Source organism: Nuphar pumila, chromosome 7 (assembly GCF_984573655.1).
Source record: "Nuphar pumila chromosome 7, dmNupPumi1.hap1.1, whole genome shotgun sequence".
NCBI classification, from domain to species: Eukaryota; Viridiplantae; Streptophyta; class Magnoliopsida; order Nymphaeales; family Nymphaeaceae; genus Nuphar; species Nuphar pumila.
This window is the reverse complement of record NC_143255.1, coordinates 14,459,842-14,478,555: the sequence shown is the minus strand read 5'-3', so window position 1 is coordinate 14,478,555 and position 18,714 is coordinate 14,459,842. Positions and strand designations below refer to the sequence as shown.

The 18,714-nt window shown below is 36.1% G+C and overlaps 1 protein-coding gene across 1 annotated transcript in view; it reads left to right on the top strand.

The window, feature by feature from the left end:
- Window positions 1-18,714, top strand: part of BSL1 (BRI1 suppressor 1 (BSU1)-like 1) — an 80,350-nt gene that overhangs the window by 27,066 nt on the left and 34,570 nt on the right. Inside the window, exons 2-8 of the mRNA XM_090013748.1 lie at window positions 9,241-9,816; window positions 9,886-9,946; window positions 10,199-10,277; window positions 10,372-10,451; window positions 10,532-10,626; window positions 10,780-10,879; window positions 15,937-16,006. Of these exons, the coding sequence (XP_089869874.1) occupies window positions 9,576-9,816; window positions 9,886-9,946; window positions 10,199-10,277; window positions 10,372-10,451; window positions 10,532-10,626; window positions 10,780-10,879; window positions 15,937-16,006 (726 nt within the window). The 5' untranslated portion in view covers window positions 9,241-9,575. The remainder of the gene's footprint in view (window positions 1-9,240; window positions 9,817-9,885; window positions 9,947-10,198; window positions 10,278-10,371; window positions 10,452-10,531; window positions 10,627-10,779; window positions 10,880-15,936; window positions 16,007-18,714) is intronic.

The following is an 18,714-nucleotide window of genomic DNA, read 5'->3' as shown; positions in this document are numbered from 1 at the left end:
AAACCTCTTGCTAGACCAAATTTCTCAAAATGTTGTGACAAGCTGAGCATGATTGATATCTCCAGCTTGAGGGGGAGTGTTGAGAATAGGTGGTTTTAAGTAAATAGGTGGTTTTAAGTTAAGTTGTTTTATATATTAGAGGCTATTTGAATTTTTGATTTTATAGTAGACTTAAATGTAACTACTCTTTTCAGCCTCTCTCTATTTAATATAGAGAGAAACCCTAATCACAATTAAGAAGATTGATTACTTGCAGCCGTCTCTCTCTCTCTCTCGTCTCTCTCTCTCTCCCTCTATCTCTCTCTACCTAGGGTTCGGTGCCTTCATTACTTCCGCAACACTCACCATAGAAGTAAAAATGGAACATAAAAATTATAAAATGAATAATTTCATTAAGAATGAAATTCAAATAATACAAAGAAGAAATATAGAATTACAAGCAATCTCGCTACAAAACACTCAAACACATAAAAACCTAAAAACTACCCATCACTCTATCACCTTACAAAGGCACCCACCCACCCACCCACCCATATATAGAGAAAAGAAGGGAGAAGTGAGAAAATAAAGGAGCGAAGGAGCCCTACTAGTCATTAGAGCTAGTCCAATGGCTAGAATTAGTCAACTAAGATATATAATATATATTATATAGATAAAAATATATGTTATATATATTATATACATTATATATAATATATATGAAGATATATATTATATATATTAAAAGTACATCCATCTTAACATGTTCATGTATGATTTTCGGGTGTTGACATAGCTAGCATGGAATCTTCATCTTTGGAAAAAGGTTTCTTTAGTCTATTTCCCTCCATAGTTCTTCATGAGTCTCTATTATAGAGGGAACATCACCTCTACGAAGGAGACCAAACTTAGTACTCAAATTTGGGTCTAAGACCATTGATAAATTGGTAGAAATGCTTTACTTTTCTCACAGAGCTCTATGTCCATAAGACAATGCCACTTGGGCTCAAGTAGGGCTAATTCATCCCAAAGATGGGAGAGATCATTGGGTCATAGTCCTATCTTTGTTTTGTAGGTTACATACATGTGTAATATCTTTCAAGGAATGCATATATTGTCGGTATTTTCATACATTATATGCATAGTCAAATTTCAACAAGCTTGCACACTTTTTGATATCCATACTATGGATGAGCCATGCCATGATTTTGGAATGGCCCACCCTCCATTCCTTCCATCTTTTCTCCTAGTCAACAATAACCTTGTTCATGTCTTCTCCTTGAAATGCAGTTTTTTTTCCGTTGTTGTTTTTGGTAAGGACAAACATTGGTTCTTTTACAGTGCCGCTAACCAAACCCCATAGCCCTTTGCTCCAAATGTGGTGCTTAACAATAGAAGCTCACATCTCATAATTGGTGTCATTGAGCCTTATGGGAATGGAGGTGATTGACTCATGATGATCCTCCATGATGGCGAGCAAGATGATAGAGAGAGAAAGAAATAGAGAGATGAACAACAAGGCTCCTTTGAACACCACGAACTCTCGATCACACGATCCACGAGCTCACATCCACGGGAGCACTTTGTCCACAAGAGTCAAGAGTCCAAAGCTCTGATATCATGTAATGAAATGAGGGAAAGGGCACACATGCCTCACACAATAAGCAAGAATACAACCCACAATGGATGCAAGCACAAGAGCCACTAAGAGCCAAAGAGAGAGCACACAATATTAAAAATAATTAATTTATTACTCATAAAATGCACATAAATGCATTGAATTAGAAGGGACAAGAGGTCCCATATAAATAGGCAAAGCAAGGAAGAGAGCGATCACTTATAGCCGTTGGGGATTTCCCAACAGCCATAATGGTCAATGACCATCATGCTCTTGACTAAAATAAAAAGGACAAAAAAACCTAGAATTACATTCTAAAAATAAAAAATAAAAAATATTATTTATATGTATACACAACATATATGTATTCATATACACACAGACATTATATATATATATATATATACACACACACACACACTTGAATATACTTAAACTGAGAAAGTAGGTGGGGATTGAAAATTTTCATATCTACTCGAAGACTTCACTTGGCCACGGCCACTTCCAAGTGGATATTTCCTCCTTTTTCTGTAAAAACGAAAAGTGGCTATTTCCTCCTTTTTCGGTAAAACAAAAGTGGATATTTCCTCCTTGCTGTGCAGTTTCTTGATCCCACAATAGAATCCATTTGCCTCATTCCCTTCTTCCCAATTATCTTTTCTATCGTTGGCTATTCATCACCACTGTCAACCAGGTGTAAACTGGTTGAAGTCCAACACCACAGTATCAGCCATGATGTAAAATGCCATATATATATATAAATGAAAATATCTATAGTGTGTCTCTGTGTGTTTGTGTTGCTTTTGGTTTCTTGTCATACACATGAGTAGGTGCTTGCTTGTGATTGTTTATGTATGCACATGTTATTTTTGATTGAATGATCATGAAAATACTTGTTGCTTGTGATTTCTTGTCATAAATATGAGCAGGCATTTGTTTGTGATTCATTATGTATTTACATGCTATTTTTTATTAAATGATCGCAAGATTCTTGTTGCTTTTGGTTTCTTGTCATGATGACAGGTAGTTTCTTGTTTGTGATTGATTATATAAGAACAAGTGTTTTTGTGAGAGTTGTGATTCTTATGGGATGTCTAACAATGTAAATGGATGCTCAGCACAAGGATTTTACTGAGCCTTATGAAATGAATCCTTGTAGATCTGATGTTATTTGTGATGTTTCTTTATAATGGAAATGAATTATTGCTTGGACAGTGTCCTAGGCATATGAATTTGCGAAACACATAAATATCGTGGGAAATAAGGTTCGTGGAGGGAATAATGGTAGGAATTAGAACCAAATTAGTGGGTTGAAGAATGCTGGTGGTGGAGATCAAAAGAACCAAAATGGTGGTGGAGAAGGTGCTTGTAACAACCCCAACTCATACTCGTGTAAATGTGACAACTTTTTTTTTTTAAACAAGTGCAAAAACATTTTCAGAGACCCAGGGCCTTTACAATTATAATACATTCACAACCATAAGGGATCTTATACCCATATTGTAAACCAAACCAAACCAACTTTATTTATTAAAGTGCATAGAGTCTGAGATATAAGTAAATAAAATATAAATAAAGCAGAAAGAAGAGTCACACTGTCCTAAGAAAAGTCTGCCAAGAAGTCGCATAACCCTCACAGCTCCTCGCAAAGCAAATCTCTTCACTGAGCCTCAGAAACTGTAAAATCACAAAAGTAGGGGTGTCAGAATCCAAAGAAGTCTGCGTACGAATCCCTCTAATGAAACAAATAAGTACAAAGAACACAAATAAGATTCATGCAATATTTTAAAAGGATGCAGTTATGACAAATTCATAACTCAATTAACCATTCATGCAACAATTATTAAGCATGATGAAATAATTTAATAAACAACTGAAACCACAATTTAAGCAATAAAAATATTTAACATGTATTAGAGAACAAACATTATGCATCCACCAATATATCACAATTAAGAGAACAAGTAACTATGCATGATTTAATGCATAACAGGAATACACATGATTTTAGTGCATATGCATGAATAAATTATTATCTTTTATCAGAGTTTTCTTTTCGTATGCATGTCTCTATTAAATGCAAACAATTTAAGTTCTTCTTTTTATTACCGTTGTCCGCAAATATTCTAAACGAGTAAAATTTTCTAAGGTCAAGTGAGTCCTTAGTTGTAACTTACTACACAATTTGCATTTTATTACTGTGTTCCATACTTAGCCCTCGATCGAAACAACCTTCGGAATATTAGAAATCCACATTTAATGCCGGGACATTAGAGACACCCACATCTACAAATGCCCATTTCTTGGTATACCAAAACAATAGCTTTGTCTACACAGCACCCCCAGGCAAAATGACAGATTCTCCCTAAAACCGTGATGAGGAAAATAACCTCAATATCGGGTTCAGAGGTACAACAACGCACATAGAGTTTTAGTATCCTCACAGTTCTCCAAAACTGCAATGTCTAAGATTCCCATATTATAGAAGGGTTATCAAAGAAACATAGATTGCACTATTTTTTTAATTTCTTTTATCTTGTTATTAATTCATCTTTTTTAATTTGCAATTTCACATGCAGAATTAATAGTACAAGTTCGCAAATCCACATGCGAAGCTTTTCATGGGACCACAACCCGTGGCAACATAAAACCGTGCAATTAGAACAATAATATCAAATTTTGTTTTTTGCAATGCATAACATCTCAAACAAAGAGCAACACATGCTCAAGGCTCGCACGACCCACAATGATTCATTTTGGTCATCGATGCATTCTTATGCAAAAATCATGAATAACATGCCACTATGCATTCACTTTACATCCTTTTCAATGCACAATCATGTATGTAAATTTAAGGGTGTGCATGAAACAACAATATTCATATGCATGTGCATGAGTTCACACATTCATGCCAAAAGCATGCTTTCATTCAGTTTATATATTTATGTCAAATGCATGCTTTTCATTCATGAATCATTTTAATCAAACCTGTGAACACTCTTGCAACTATTTACATGCAACAACATATCAATTTCATGTATGCTCATGCATAAGTTAACAATCTTATAAACACTTAAATTCAGCATAGTATATCTAGTTTAAGCATGTAAACAATTCATTCTTTTGCATGTGAAAAGTCAAGTCTAATATCACATTTGGGAACTTGCATGCATCATTGAATTCAAACTAAGCTTCACGATATCAACATGAACTACCAGATTTGAGTATATGGCAAATCATCACTTTACCTAATCAAGAGTCTGACCTGAGCAGACTTGGCAGGCCAGCCAGCTCAACAAACAAAAAAAAAGAAACATTATATATATATATATATATATATATATATATATATATATATATATATATATATATATATATTGTAAAGTGCCTGCCCAGCAGACTGCTCGACTGGGCTCGACAACCCATTAGGTCAGGCCAGTCGAACGGCTGATCTGACAACCAACCCCTCTCTTTTCAAAACTTCTTTTCAAAAACATTCTTTTTTTATAAATCAGCACCTAGCTGACCCAATCGGTTGGGGCTCAGCTCCAGCTCCGCCGACTCAGTCGGTTAGGCCTGACAATCACTACACAGGCCCAGACTGGCCCACACTGGGCCTGTGGGCACCCTGTCAGGGCCTGGCAGCCAGCCGAGTGCCACTCGTTGTTTAGACAAAAACTAGGCTTGGTAGGTGCTGCACAGGCCGAACTTGTGTCAGGTCATGACAGGCCTGCCGTGTATAGCTCGGTTGGGTTGCCATTGAGCCCAGTAATGGCAAAAAATTAAACATGGGCCAGGGAAAATTTTTGTGATGCAGAAATTTAAACATGAACATACATGCATATACGGATTCTCAATCCAAATATGCAACTCTTTTGCATATACCATACAAAAATGCTTGCACATATAAATTTATACACAAGTAAGCATGCATATGCATATTTAATATCATGTATGCAGGTACGAGCAATGCTACATTCAAATATGCATAGTATACAGCCATGAGCACATTCAAGATCAAGTATGCGTGCATGAACATATTAATATTTAAGTATGCTCAGATTCTTCAAGCTGCCAACACATTCATAAAGATTTTTATTTAGATATGCATTAATAAACAAATTTCTTTCACATGCCTATATGCATCCAACCACTTATACATTGGGCGACTCGTGGGAGTCAAATTTATTAAGGACAAATACATGAAATGCCATATTTATCATGAAATAAAATTCTATTTTGGCCTTCAAATAAGCATGTACAGAAATTTATTTTTGGTAAGATGTCAAAAAATCGAAAATACATTCATAAAAGAGGATCCATAAATCCTCATCTATGCATTTTAGAGTAAACATCTAGATTTACTTATTTTCTATGGATTTTCACCAAAATATTGCATGAACATCTAATCTATATTCAATTTCTCACTTGAATCAAGAGAGGAAACCCATACCATACATATAGATCGAAAAAGAATATGAATTTGATAGTGGAAACGTCGGATGGCTGGTGAAAGATGATCTCCTCCTCCTTTTCTCTCTTTCTCTCCCTCTCTCTTTTCTTTCTTTCTCCCCTTTTCCTTCTCTTTCTCTTTTTTTTTTTGAGATTTATATAGACAAAGAGGGGGTGACGCACCCCCCCTTCTCCAGCCCCTTCTAGATGGGCCGGAGAGATGGAACTCTTTCCATGTTGGACTCTTCTCTCTCTTTAGAGTTCCGAAAATTTTTGTACTCTTAAGTTGACTTTTCAAAATTTTAATTCATTTGGACTTTAAGTCTCTCCGACCTTTTTAAGTTCTTTTACATGTGTTTAAGGACTCTACTAAGAGTCGGAAACAAATACCAAAATAAAATTTCAGAATTAAATAAAATTAATTAATTAATTATTAAATATTAAATAATAAATAAATATCTAGAAGCTTTCAAAAGTTGCCATATTAACTTGGGAGACTTCTTAACATTAATTAATTTTAATTTAAAGGTATCTAATGAATTTAAAGTTGAAAAATTCATTGGGCATGGATTTGGATTTGGATCCGGATCTAAGATCCAAATCCATCTCAAAAAATATAAATGGGTCTAGGGATGGATCAAATACATATTAATATAGGTCTTGGATTGAGTCCATATTCATATTATTTTGGATCAAATCCATTTGATCCAATCCGATCCAAATCAGGACCCGGCACGTCGAGGCAGTCATTTTTTGAAAAAACACGATTTTCGGGCTAACCGTAGCCTGAATCCATAAAAGTAAAATACTGTTACGCTAAGAATTTTGAGACACATCCAACGATATATAACTTGAACTTCGCCTCTGAAATTCGTTCAAAAATAACCTGAATTTCGCTTGAATGTAAAGGTTGAAAATAAAACTCTTTCTCACATTTTAAGTGGCTCGTTCAAGCCTTGACAATGAGACCTGGGCCAAGCCCATACTCAAAAGCATCGGCCTAAAATCGAGAATCAACCAATTTTTCTTCTATACTAAGCCAAATTTTCGAAAAATCTCAAAATGACTTTGTGAAAATACGCGATATTACAGTGCTAGTGAATCAGCAGAGTCTGCTAGTGGTGGTCTAGTGGTGGAGGAGATGCTAGTGGAGGTCTAGTGCTTTGACAAAAGTTGCATGGTCGGGAGTTCACAAACCGACATCATCTATCTATAGAAAGCGATTGGGATGTGATGCTTGTGATGCTGGTGGGAGTTGGTCCTTTGTTGCTTTAACTGGATGCTTCTTTGGGGATTTTCATGAACCACCATGTGATTTAATGTGATCCGTTCATTGTTTGGGTTTCACGAATCATGATGTAATCAGATGAATGTCAATTTGAGTTCCATGAATCATTGTGGTGGTCTTTTTTATTTTTTTGTTATGTTAGATAGTTTTTTCTTGAATTCTGTGATCCGCTATGCAATTGAATGCCACTGCATATTTGGTTGTTGTGGTAGGAGTTGGACTTTTGTTGCTTTAGATTCTTCTTTTTCCTGAGTTTGATGAATCACCATGTAATTGGATGTCAATGCATGGTGCATGTTCTTATGTATACTTCTCGAGATCCATGAATCACTGTGGTGGGATTGGTTTTCGTTATTTTAGATAGCTATTTGAGGAGTTCCATGAATTATCACAGTACACTTGAATTTTCAAAGCATGTGTGCTTATTCTCAAGTTTTAAATGGAATTGGTTCTTGTATGCTGCTTATTCCGTATGAGTTCATTTTTTCTTTTTTCTGTATGTTATTATGTTGAATTTCATGATTCATGAATCATCATGTATTTGAATTTGAATATCAAGGTGAAGTTCTTATTCTATGGCTATGATGGTTTGGCTTTTTTGTTATTTTGGATTTTCTTTGTTGCATTTCACTAATGACCGTGTAATCACACATCAATTTAGGGTAATCTAGCAAAAAAAAAGTCCTCATTGTGATGTTTCACCTATTGCCGATCTTGCTTAGATGACAGTATAAGCAGTTAGTGCTACATGCCAATGAAGGGGTGCACCATAGTGTCAACTATCTGCTGAAAGCCCTTTTGATTCTTTCTACTCAATGATTATTAAACTCCCTTAATAACTCAGCTAAGATATGATTCAATCAGAGCAGCACCATGCAGTTCATTAGGGAAGACGTTGAACATTAAAAAGCCAAATGGTTTTTAAGATTTCTCCATTTTATGACCTCAATCTTGTTATACAGTTTAACCTTTGACTTATATTAGTTAACTCTTTACCTAGTTATCCAGTAATTTATTTCGAGAGGTCCAGATTATTTATTGGCAAATTAGCATAATTTTTTTTATCAAGGCAACATTTGCAGCTAAGTTTATGAGAGAGAGAGGGAGGGAGGGAGTTCTCTTTGTTCACACACACACATAAATGTTTGGATCCGAATTCAGATAAAGATCCATAATATGTAGGACATTTTTAATAAACAATTATTTCTTGTGAAAATAAATGTTTGGATCACTGTCACCGATATTTTGAAAATATCGTGATATTATCGACAAATCCAGGTCAGCCAATATTAAAGGTAAAATATCATGATATTTTCAAAATATTGCCAGGAATAAAAATATCACACTATTATTGCCATGATATTGTGATATTATAACAATTCTTTTTGGAAAAAACTTATTTTATATATTTTAAGCCTATTTTTAGTATTTTTTGGTATTTTAAATTTTTTCAAAGTTATGTTTCCTTATATTTTTCCAAGAATGACTATTATTGTTTTATATTTCTTATTATTTTTCATGTTTTTTGTATTTTTAAAACTCCCAAAATTTTCCAAGATTTTTCAACTTTTGAAAATCTCTCCGAGAAATACCCTCGCCTGGATATTACCTTGAACAATATAGGTGACTATTGTTTGGATTCAGATTCAGATCAAGATCTAGAAATACGTGGTCCATTTTTCATTAAAAAACATTTTTCGTGAAAATGAATTTCTGCAGGACAAGTTGTATTTGGAATCAAACAGAATTATTTGTCCAAGACAAGTTGTCCTGCCAACTCAAACATTAGACAAAAAATGGCTACGGATAACTTGTCCAGGGCTCTTTTGTCTTAGCACAACTTGTCCTGGACCAGTTGTCCTATGAATCAAACTCATCCTAACTGTTCACTTCCGAATTGCAGGTTACCAACCAAAGCATAGAATAGCGACTGGGCAGGATCGGACGGCCATAGAGTGCATCTTGATGGGAAGAGGGAGAAAAGGAAGTGAAAAAAGATAATAAGACACCCACCGTCGTCCCCGTCAATATCATAACTGTTAAGTTACTGTAGACTGTGTGTTTCTACTTGCTGTTAGTGAGTGAACAAAGCAAGTGATGGGCAATTTGATGTAGTAACTGGGTTTCCTTTGACTCCGGGGATTGGGAGGGTCGTTGGTGGTGATTTTCACAGCAGCAGCAGTATCATTGTTGATTAGGGATGAGGGTTAGTTAGATTGGTGTTTGACTTGTGATCAAATGGGATCAAAGACAGGATTGTCCCCATTATCACCACCGCCACCTCCAGCGCCTGCTCCCACTTACAGGTGGGTGGAGACTAGCTGGGAAAAGGAGGAGGATGCTCCGGGTCCTCGATGCGCCCATACTCTCACAGCCGTTGCAGCGAAAGGTGTGGAGGGGACTTCTGATTATGTTGGTCCTCGCTTGGTCCTCTTTGGCGGAGCCACTGCCATCGAAGGACCCTTGAATGCTGGCATCAGTAAGTTTCATCTCTCTCTCTCTCTCTCTCTCTTGATTCATTAAAATGGAGTTTTTCCATTTTTCACAGGGTTGGCTGGTGTTACTAATTTGGTTCACATCTATGATGTCCTCACTCGAAAATGGTCGAGGTTTGAGAACCTCCATCTCTCTCTCTCTCTCTCTCCATATGTGTATGTGCATGAGCACATCTAGTTCTGTTGCCTTTGTACTGTACACTTCTCACATAAGGAGTTGGTATTCGTTCTTATTAAACTAGTAGTTCCCAACAAACTTTGCTTCTTCGTTTATGATGAATCGGGTGGTTTGGTTATGCATGGAGTTGTGCTTATTGGAGGAACTGTACCATTGTTTAAGATCTTAACCTACTTGTGGAACTACAGAATCCATCCTGCAGGAGATCCCCCCTCTCCCCGTGCTGCACATGCTGCAGCTGTCCTTGGTACCATGGTTGTCATTCAGGTAAGCCGTCTCTTCTGTCATCTCGATCTCTCATGGAGGAATTCGGAAATATTTGATTTGTTTCTAAAAGATGCAAGAATTACTTCTACTTTAGGGTGGTATAGGTCCCGCAGGGCATTCAACTGATGATCTCTATGTGTTGGATTTGACGCATTCCAAATTGAAGTGGCATCGGTGAGTCGGATCTTTTTTTGGGTGGTGGCCCTTTCTAATGCTGCTTTTTCTTGCTCCATCTCATGCTTATGATCTTGCAGGGTGGTTGTTCGAGGACCTGGGCCTGGTCCTCGTTATGGCCATGCAATGGATTTAGTTGGACAGCGTTATCTTGTCACGGTTAGTGGCAATGATGGTAAGGGCTGTTTTCTTTATCTTTTTTTTCCTTTTTATTGCAATTATTTTAAATACTAATGCTTTTTAAACCTTGTTTCTCTCTTTCTGCTGTTTGGATGTTTATTTTTGTGCAAAAATATCTCATAAGCATCTATTTCAATGGACTTGTTAGGCATGAGAGTTCTCTCTGATGCGTGGGCTTTAGATACTTCACAAAAGCCATATGAGTGGAAGCGACTTAGTCCAGAAGGTGACCATCCTTCAGCTAGAATGTAAGATTATCTCTTTTTCTTAACCAACATTACATGATCATATCAATGTCCATAAGTACCTCTCCACATGCCAGTTTAGTGTGGCCCCCAACACACATTTCTACTTATAAGTTATAACAAACATATTAAAAAATGGACCCTTTTGTGAAAAATATAAATTTGACTGTGCTATGGTCTTATTTGTCCTTCGCTTGTTTCTTATTTACATTCATGTGAATAGGTTCTAGTTCAGGGCATTTTAGTCTTACTTCGTCATTTATTGTAAGTAGCCCTAATAAAGAGGTTTGACCGATGTATCCTATTCTTATGCTCTAAAAAACAAAGTGGGCTAGGCTCTCCATTGAAGCTCTCTTCTTCACCATCTATACCATTGATTTCCAGACCTTGGGCATACTAAGAGTTGTGATATCTCCAGTTTGATCCAGTTGTTGATTATGAGGTAGATCCTACACTTGTGACTGGTTGATTTATGTACTATTGAAATCTAGCATCATGTAACTTGAATCTTTCATTGTAAATGGGTATTCATAGTGCTAAAGATTCTTATGTTAGGTAGTGTGGTACTAAAAAAAATTGCATAGTAGTATAAAGAAAACAAGAAAAAAGAAGCTTGCAAAACCAAATGCAATATAATAAATTGTGTCATAATGGTCGAAGTTGATAATACCTGAGAAGAGAGCACTTTCATAACAGACCATTGCATAATATCCAGTAATAACCATATCTAAGTGGCAAGCTTCTTCCCACCTTTCTTTTCTCTCTTGGAAGCATGTGAGGAAGACTTATTATTAAAAAGTGAAAAGAAGGTAGGGCAACAAGTCATTCAACACATTGTGCATGTAAGAAGCAAGGTCGTGAATACTGTAACTATAAGTAGGTGATTGTTTGATTAGGAGAGAAGAAACATATACATACCTGAAGTGATCTTGCTCTTATGTTCGCTAATGGTGTGCCTAAGTTTTTATGGTTTGAAGCATTTAATATGATGACATTTCATAAATAGATTGCTAGCAGATGTGTTGGATGGGAAAAGGCTCACAAACATGACTCCTAATTTTTCTGATCTCAGGAATTTTGGGTGTTGGCATTATATCCATATAGATGAATTCGAAAGAAGGAAGCTTGGCCCAAAATCTGAAACATGTGCATTCGTGAGTTATCCAAATGGATATAAATGTTATGGTTGTTACTCTCCATCTAAAATATTTGATTCAGAAAAGAGCAGGTGCCTAATCAATTTTATAGAAGTGAACTGTTCTTCATAAGTGGTTCCATTAATGATATGCAAGGATAAGGATTTTAAGTAGTTATGTCATAATGAAGAAGGTAATAATGATCAAGGTTGTATCATATCGTAATTCGTATCGGTCCGGCCCAAAAAAAGATACGTATCGTAAAAAAATCATAAATTTTGAAAAATAAAAAATAAAAAAATAAAAAAATAGCAAATAATCTAAAAAATCATGACACACGAAACAATGATGACATGCACAAAATGCAATAATAAAATCACATATAAAGCATTTATGTCTCTATGAGCTGCATAAAACATCATCAAACATCAACTATCTCACAAGAATAATAAAGAATATTAAATATCTTGCAATTAAGAACATGCCACAAGACTCATACTTTCATATTATATAAACAAAAATATTATGACAATAGTTGCACTCGATTTTCAATCGGTTTTCATTCATTATTTGAGTGCCCCATTGCTATGTCATATCATTTGATGCCATCTTTGTTTGAGGAGTATGGAGCTTGATTTTTACCTTGATATGATCTAACTTCGCAGTAAGTTGGCGGGGGGTTATAGGGTGCCGCAGCACCTCCCGAGGCAAAAATTTTTTGGAGAGTAGATTTGTAATTTTACTCGTAACAAAGATTTTTTTTTACCTTAAAACACATTTTCTTGAGTGAAAAAATGGTGGAAATGCACTTTTTTATCTTAACCAACTTCTTTGGGTAAAAAACGGTGCAAATGCATTCTTACTTGATGATATCATGAAAGCTCTATCCCTGATGCAAAGTTTGACCTCCAAAACGGTCTCATGACTCCTAGGGCGTGTGAGTAGCTCTCTAGTATGTTATATACAAAAGTGGGTTTCGGCCCTCAAAAGCTCTTTAAAACCTAAAAACATAAAAGCATGATTTTGCCCATTTTTAAGTCTGCAGCCACCATATCGTACAATACGGCACCGTATCGTATAATACATGTATCACATCGATCTCTTGCATCGATACAATACGTATCTTAAGTAAAATGAAAAACTTGGGTTCTTTATGATATTTCTTCGGTGTTGAAGTAGATAGAGCAGAGAATAAATTGAAGATGTGCCAAAAAAATATTCTTAAGACCCTTCTCAAAAAGGCTAAAAACATGTTACATAAATTCAATGTGGTAAATTGCAAACCGAATGAGACTTCTTTCACAATGAATAGAAGAATATCCAGAGAGACTAGTGTTCGGATATTGTATATTCTTAAAGAGAAATTTGATGGCATGAAGGAGCATGAAACAGAAAACTGTGGCAAGGTCAAGCACTGAGAACGAATCAGGACTTTAGCAGTTATAATTGCTGAAATAATTTGGATCTATGTCACATGGATACGGCTGAAGATACAGGGATACAATCATTTTTATGAAGTTTTCAATGTAATTAGTATACAAGGGGATACAGAGTGGCAGTCAAAATGGAGTATCCACATGACATATATTTAGATTAAAGGATTGATAAACATATTGGGTTTAAAGCCTTCATGTTCGACAATATTCTGTGATAATAAAAGTGCATGAGCTCTAGCTATAAATCCTGTTTTTTTATGATAGATCTAAACACTTCCAGATTGATTATCACTTCATAAGGCAAAGGAGTTGAATAAAGTGAAATAAATGCTAAATTTATAGGAACCAAACATCAAATTGCAGACATTTTTACTAAAAGATTATCTGAGGCAAGGCATCAATATCTAAAGGGCAAGTTGTACATGCCCCATTGTGGGAAGGTACTATCTAGAACTGATCTGTTGAATTTAACTTTTATCAGTTAGTTTTCTACTATCTAGAACTGATCTTTGGAATTTAACTTTTATCAATTAGTTTTCTTGCACCTGTTATGTTTCTGTTTTGGGTGACTTCTGGTCACCCAACATACTATGATCTATGTCACAAAGATGAGTGCATAGGTGTACATGACTCGTAAATGTGACAGATTCGGCAAAATCTTTAAAAGTATGACACAGTGACACAGATATATATATATATATACATATATATGTATATATATATATATATATATATATATATATATATATATATATATATATATATATATATATATATATATATATATATATATGTGTGTGTGTGTGTGTGTGTGTAATGTTTGATATTAGTATGAAATATTTTGTATTGTTTATCTAAAAAAGTTTTTTTGTATCAAGTATTTATGAAAATATAAATATTTTATATATCCCACTTACACAGGAATTTTTGTAACATTTATTCAGATGAGTCTCTCTCTCTCTCTCACTCTCTCTCCCTCTTTCAGGATGAGAATGATAAAAATAAGAAAAAAAAATGGCATGTCATACCTTTTTTGACTTTTTCATTCTTTTTTTGACAGTTTTTACTCTCTCTTTCTCTCCACAATGAAGTTATTTTTGAACATAAGCATGAGTCTGACAAGTTTTAAACCATGTCATTATCGTGTCGTGCAGTAAAACGTGTAGGACTTGTCTGGACGTGTCATCCGTGACATGAGGCTATTTCGATGTATCACTGTGACATAGACTATGATACTACTGTATTTCATTTTATTAATGAATTAAAGTTCCCTTTATGCTTCAAAAGAAAAAGGAAATGAAAACCTAACTGATTTGTACTACCATATGGGAGAGTGTTGCCTGATCTTAATTTGAATTTCTCTTTCATATTTCCTTTTTCTTTTCTGTTTTCTTGCTCTTATCTTTATTTTTTCTTGTGTGTGCATGTGTCTATGTTCCTGCACAGATTGTGGATGTTACTGTCATGAATAGACACTAGTAAAATGAGCCAAAAGAGCAGAGCTTCTTTTGTTGTGGCCCATCTCATTTAGGCCTAGTTCCAGCTTGAGCTTGGGTTCAACCTAGCTGTGAAGTTGTGTTCAGTTGTGCTGGCTCATTTCTGTTATTGAGTTTATTTACTCTTTACTGAATCATTAGTGAAAGCGCTAAACTAATAAGATAAGACTAACTAAAGTTTCATTCAAATTAATCATTTTCATTGACTGCTTTTCTGTGGATGAGTTAAATAGCAGCAGGAGCCGGGTGTCCTTCTATTTGATGTCGCTATGTGTCACACTGTAACAATATTTTTTTTTCTTGGCAGGCCTGGTCTGTTGGACATAGACCCAAATTTTCCCTTTCCAAGTTCTCCCATTTGTTCCACTGTTCCTTCCCAACCTAAGATGCCAGATATTTCTCCTTCAATCCCCTTATCCCTCATTCTTCGAGAATCAAAAAGGATCTTTCCGACTTACTGTGGCGGTGGCAATAGGGGTATGCTTTGATCAATATACTGAATTGGATGCTACCCATAAACCCAAGAACTCTTATTACATTCCTGTTCCAACCTTAAGAAGTTTTCAGTCTGAATAGATAGACATGCATATATCAAATTCTGAAAATATTCCACCAGGTGTAAAAGATTGAATAAATAACTTGATGTTCCCTATGACAGACACATGTTAACTGACTGCACCACATGATATTGATTAATGTTCAACATTGCATATTTCGACGTAGCAGGTCTAGCCAACCCTGTAGCCCTTGTTTTGGACTTGGCTCATTAAAGATAATGAGCTCATAAAATAGGTTCATTTTTGAGTTCAGGAGACCTGTTCTTGTTAGCCCAAATGAATTGAGGATGGGCTGAACTGCTGTGAGCCACAATGAGCTCAGTTCTTTCCGCAATCTTAGTCATGTATGATGTAAAGCATTTCTTCTGCTAGTAATAGCAGAATAACTTTCATATAAAATTCTCTAGAATATAATATTTCTCAATCATTTTTCAGGTATGCAACAGCTAGTGCTCGTTCAGATGGCTTGCTCTTGCTTTGTGGTGGTAGAGACTCTTCTGGTGTGGTAAAATTTTAACCTTGAAAAGCTAAGATGCATATAACATTTTCCAGGCATTCAGATATTACCAATGCCTAGTGGTCCTTTTTCACTCTTATCATCTTGTAACCAAATCTTTCACATGGATTGGTAATTGAAAATATGCTTGCTTTTGAGGCTATCAGGTTTGGAAATTTTGCAACTCATTCTCGATGCAAGTGGGTACCTCTATTACCATACAGACATTTCTGTATCACACACACCCACACACCCACACACTTACGCATGCGCATGCACGCGCACGCACGCACACACACACACGTGTGCATGTGTGCATGAGCAATTCACTTAGGAAGGAAATGGTGCTTGAACATTGTGATCCATAACATCTTTTATTCTCTTTCTTCTATCATATGTATACTACATTAATTTAGTTCTTATATGATAAAATTTATCTGATTGATTTCTGTTTGAAGCATTGGGAATGTGGAAATTGATTTCACTTAAAAGTATCAAGTTCCATTTTTTTTTCTTTCCTTATCAAAAGGCATGCCCTTAATTCTTATTTCTTGTGAACAAAGAATGATCTTGTTGAATTTATTAGCATGTTAATGTTGTTATTAGTGTGTTTTACTACCATGCCCCCAAGAAGGAAATATACTCAAATGGAGGCATGAATGCAAAGCGTTTATTGGAATGACAAAATGGATGCAAAGGAGATTGAGGAAGAACTAGATTTGGCAAAAGCGCTATATTCACATACATTCCAATGATTTTCGTCTTGGGAACAAGGCAACTTTTAAGAGGTGGATAATGTTACAAATTCCACTACCTTGTATATGTAATATGTTTTCATTTCTTTTGTATGTCATATTTTATTGTATTTCTTGTATGTGGATGTATTTGGGTTAGATCTGAAGGGGTAAAATCATGGTTGCCAGTTGAGGAAGCGGGAGCGGGAAGCGATACGGGAAGCGGGAGCGGGAAGCGAGGCACTTTCAAAATTTTAGGAAGCGGGGAAGCGTGGGACCACTTAGGAGCGATTCGGGAAGTGTCTCGGAAGCGACCTAGGAAGCGTCTCGGAAGCGACCTAGGAAGCGTCTCGGAAGCGAGGGGGAAGCGAAAAAAATAAAAATAAAAAATAAAAAATACAAAAAAATTGAAAAAAACAGGGGAAGCGAGGGGGAAGCGTGGGGGAAGCGAGGGGGAAGCGTGGGGGAAGCGTGATGGGAAGCGCGCTTCCCATTAAAGGGAAGCGCGTCCCCCATTAAAGGGAAACGCGTCCCCCATTAAAGGGAAACGCGCTTCCCAAAAAAGGGGGACGCTTCCCCCCACGCTTCGGAAGCGCGACGTTTCGCGCTTCCGAAGCGCGCTTCGGGGAAGCGCGCTTCCCCTTTTAGCTAGGCGCTTCCGGTAACTCTGGGTAAAATCCTGTTTGTTGTAGTTGCATGGGGTTGCACTTGTATGGGCTGTATCTTGCTTGCAACTCCACAAGCCACATGGATTAGTAGTTAGGTTATTTTAAAGATTTTATGCGTTGTAGTTGCATGTCCATGTGCACTTACTTGCATGGGCTTGCACTTGTAAGGGCTGTATCTTGCTTGTAACTCCACAAGCCACATGGATTAGTAGTTAGGTTATTTTGAAGATTTTATGCCTTGTAATCGTAACGTCCAGTGCAAGCTAGGGTAATTAGTGTTAATTACTACCATGCCTACTGAGAAAGAAATATGATCAAATCGAGGCATGAATGTGAAGCATTTTATTTGAATGACAAAATGGATACAAGGGAGATTGAGGACGAACAAGATTTGGCAAAACCACCATATTCACTTACTTTCCAGGGATTTACATCTCAGGGACAAGGCAACTTTTAAAGGGTGAAGAATGTTACAAACCCCAGTACCTTGTAAGTAGGTAGTATGTTTTCATTTCTTTTGCATGTGTCATATTTTGGTGCGTTTCTTGTAGGCTTGGATGTGTTTGGGTTGGATCTGAAGGGGTAAAGTCCTGTTTGTTGTAGTTGCATGTCCATGTGCAGTTACTTGCATGAGGTTGCACTTATATGGGTTGAATCTTGCTTGTAACTCCACAAGCCACATGGATTAGTAGTTAGGTTATTTTGAAGATTTTATGCTTGTAATAGCAACTTCCAGTGCAAGCTAGGCTGATTAGCATTATTTAGTAGCTTAGCAAAAAAGCTAATGAGGTAGCTTGCATCCTAAGCCTCATTAAGGGGAATAAATAGGAAGAGTCTTGTGTTAGAATCTGTCCAAGAAATGAATCATTTGGGAATTCTCTAGAATTCTTTGGAGGTTTCTATTTTTGAGTGCCCTTTTTCCTTGAACTAGAAGGAAATTCTACATCAATTTGCAATCCTATGAATGATTGACTGGTTTCTGGTGAGGTTGCACTACCGATTAGCTTATCTGATCCTGACCGATCTGGATCTTCTTCATTACAGGTTTGAACCAGATTCAGAATTGTAACATAATGAATTCTAAATTTTCCTTCAGAAACTTTTTTTGCACATGGCAGTTTGTTGCTTTTGGTTATTTCCTTCTATTTTGAACTGGAAAGGACAAATTATTGGATTCTTATTGAATTATAAATTGTTGAAGAAATAGCTGGTAAATATACACAAACTGCTCTCTTTGATTGCAAAAAAATGAGTTAGTGACTTATGGTCTTATTTACTTGCAATTCACTCGTATCATCATCATCATATCATCAAT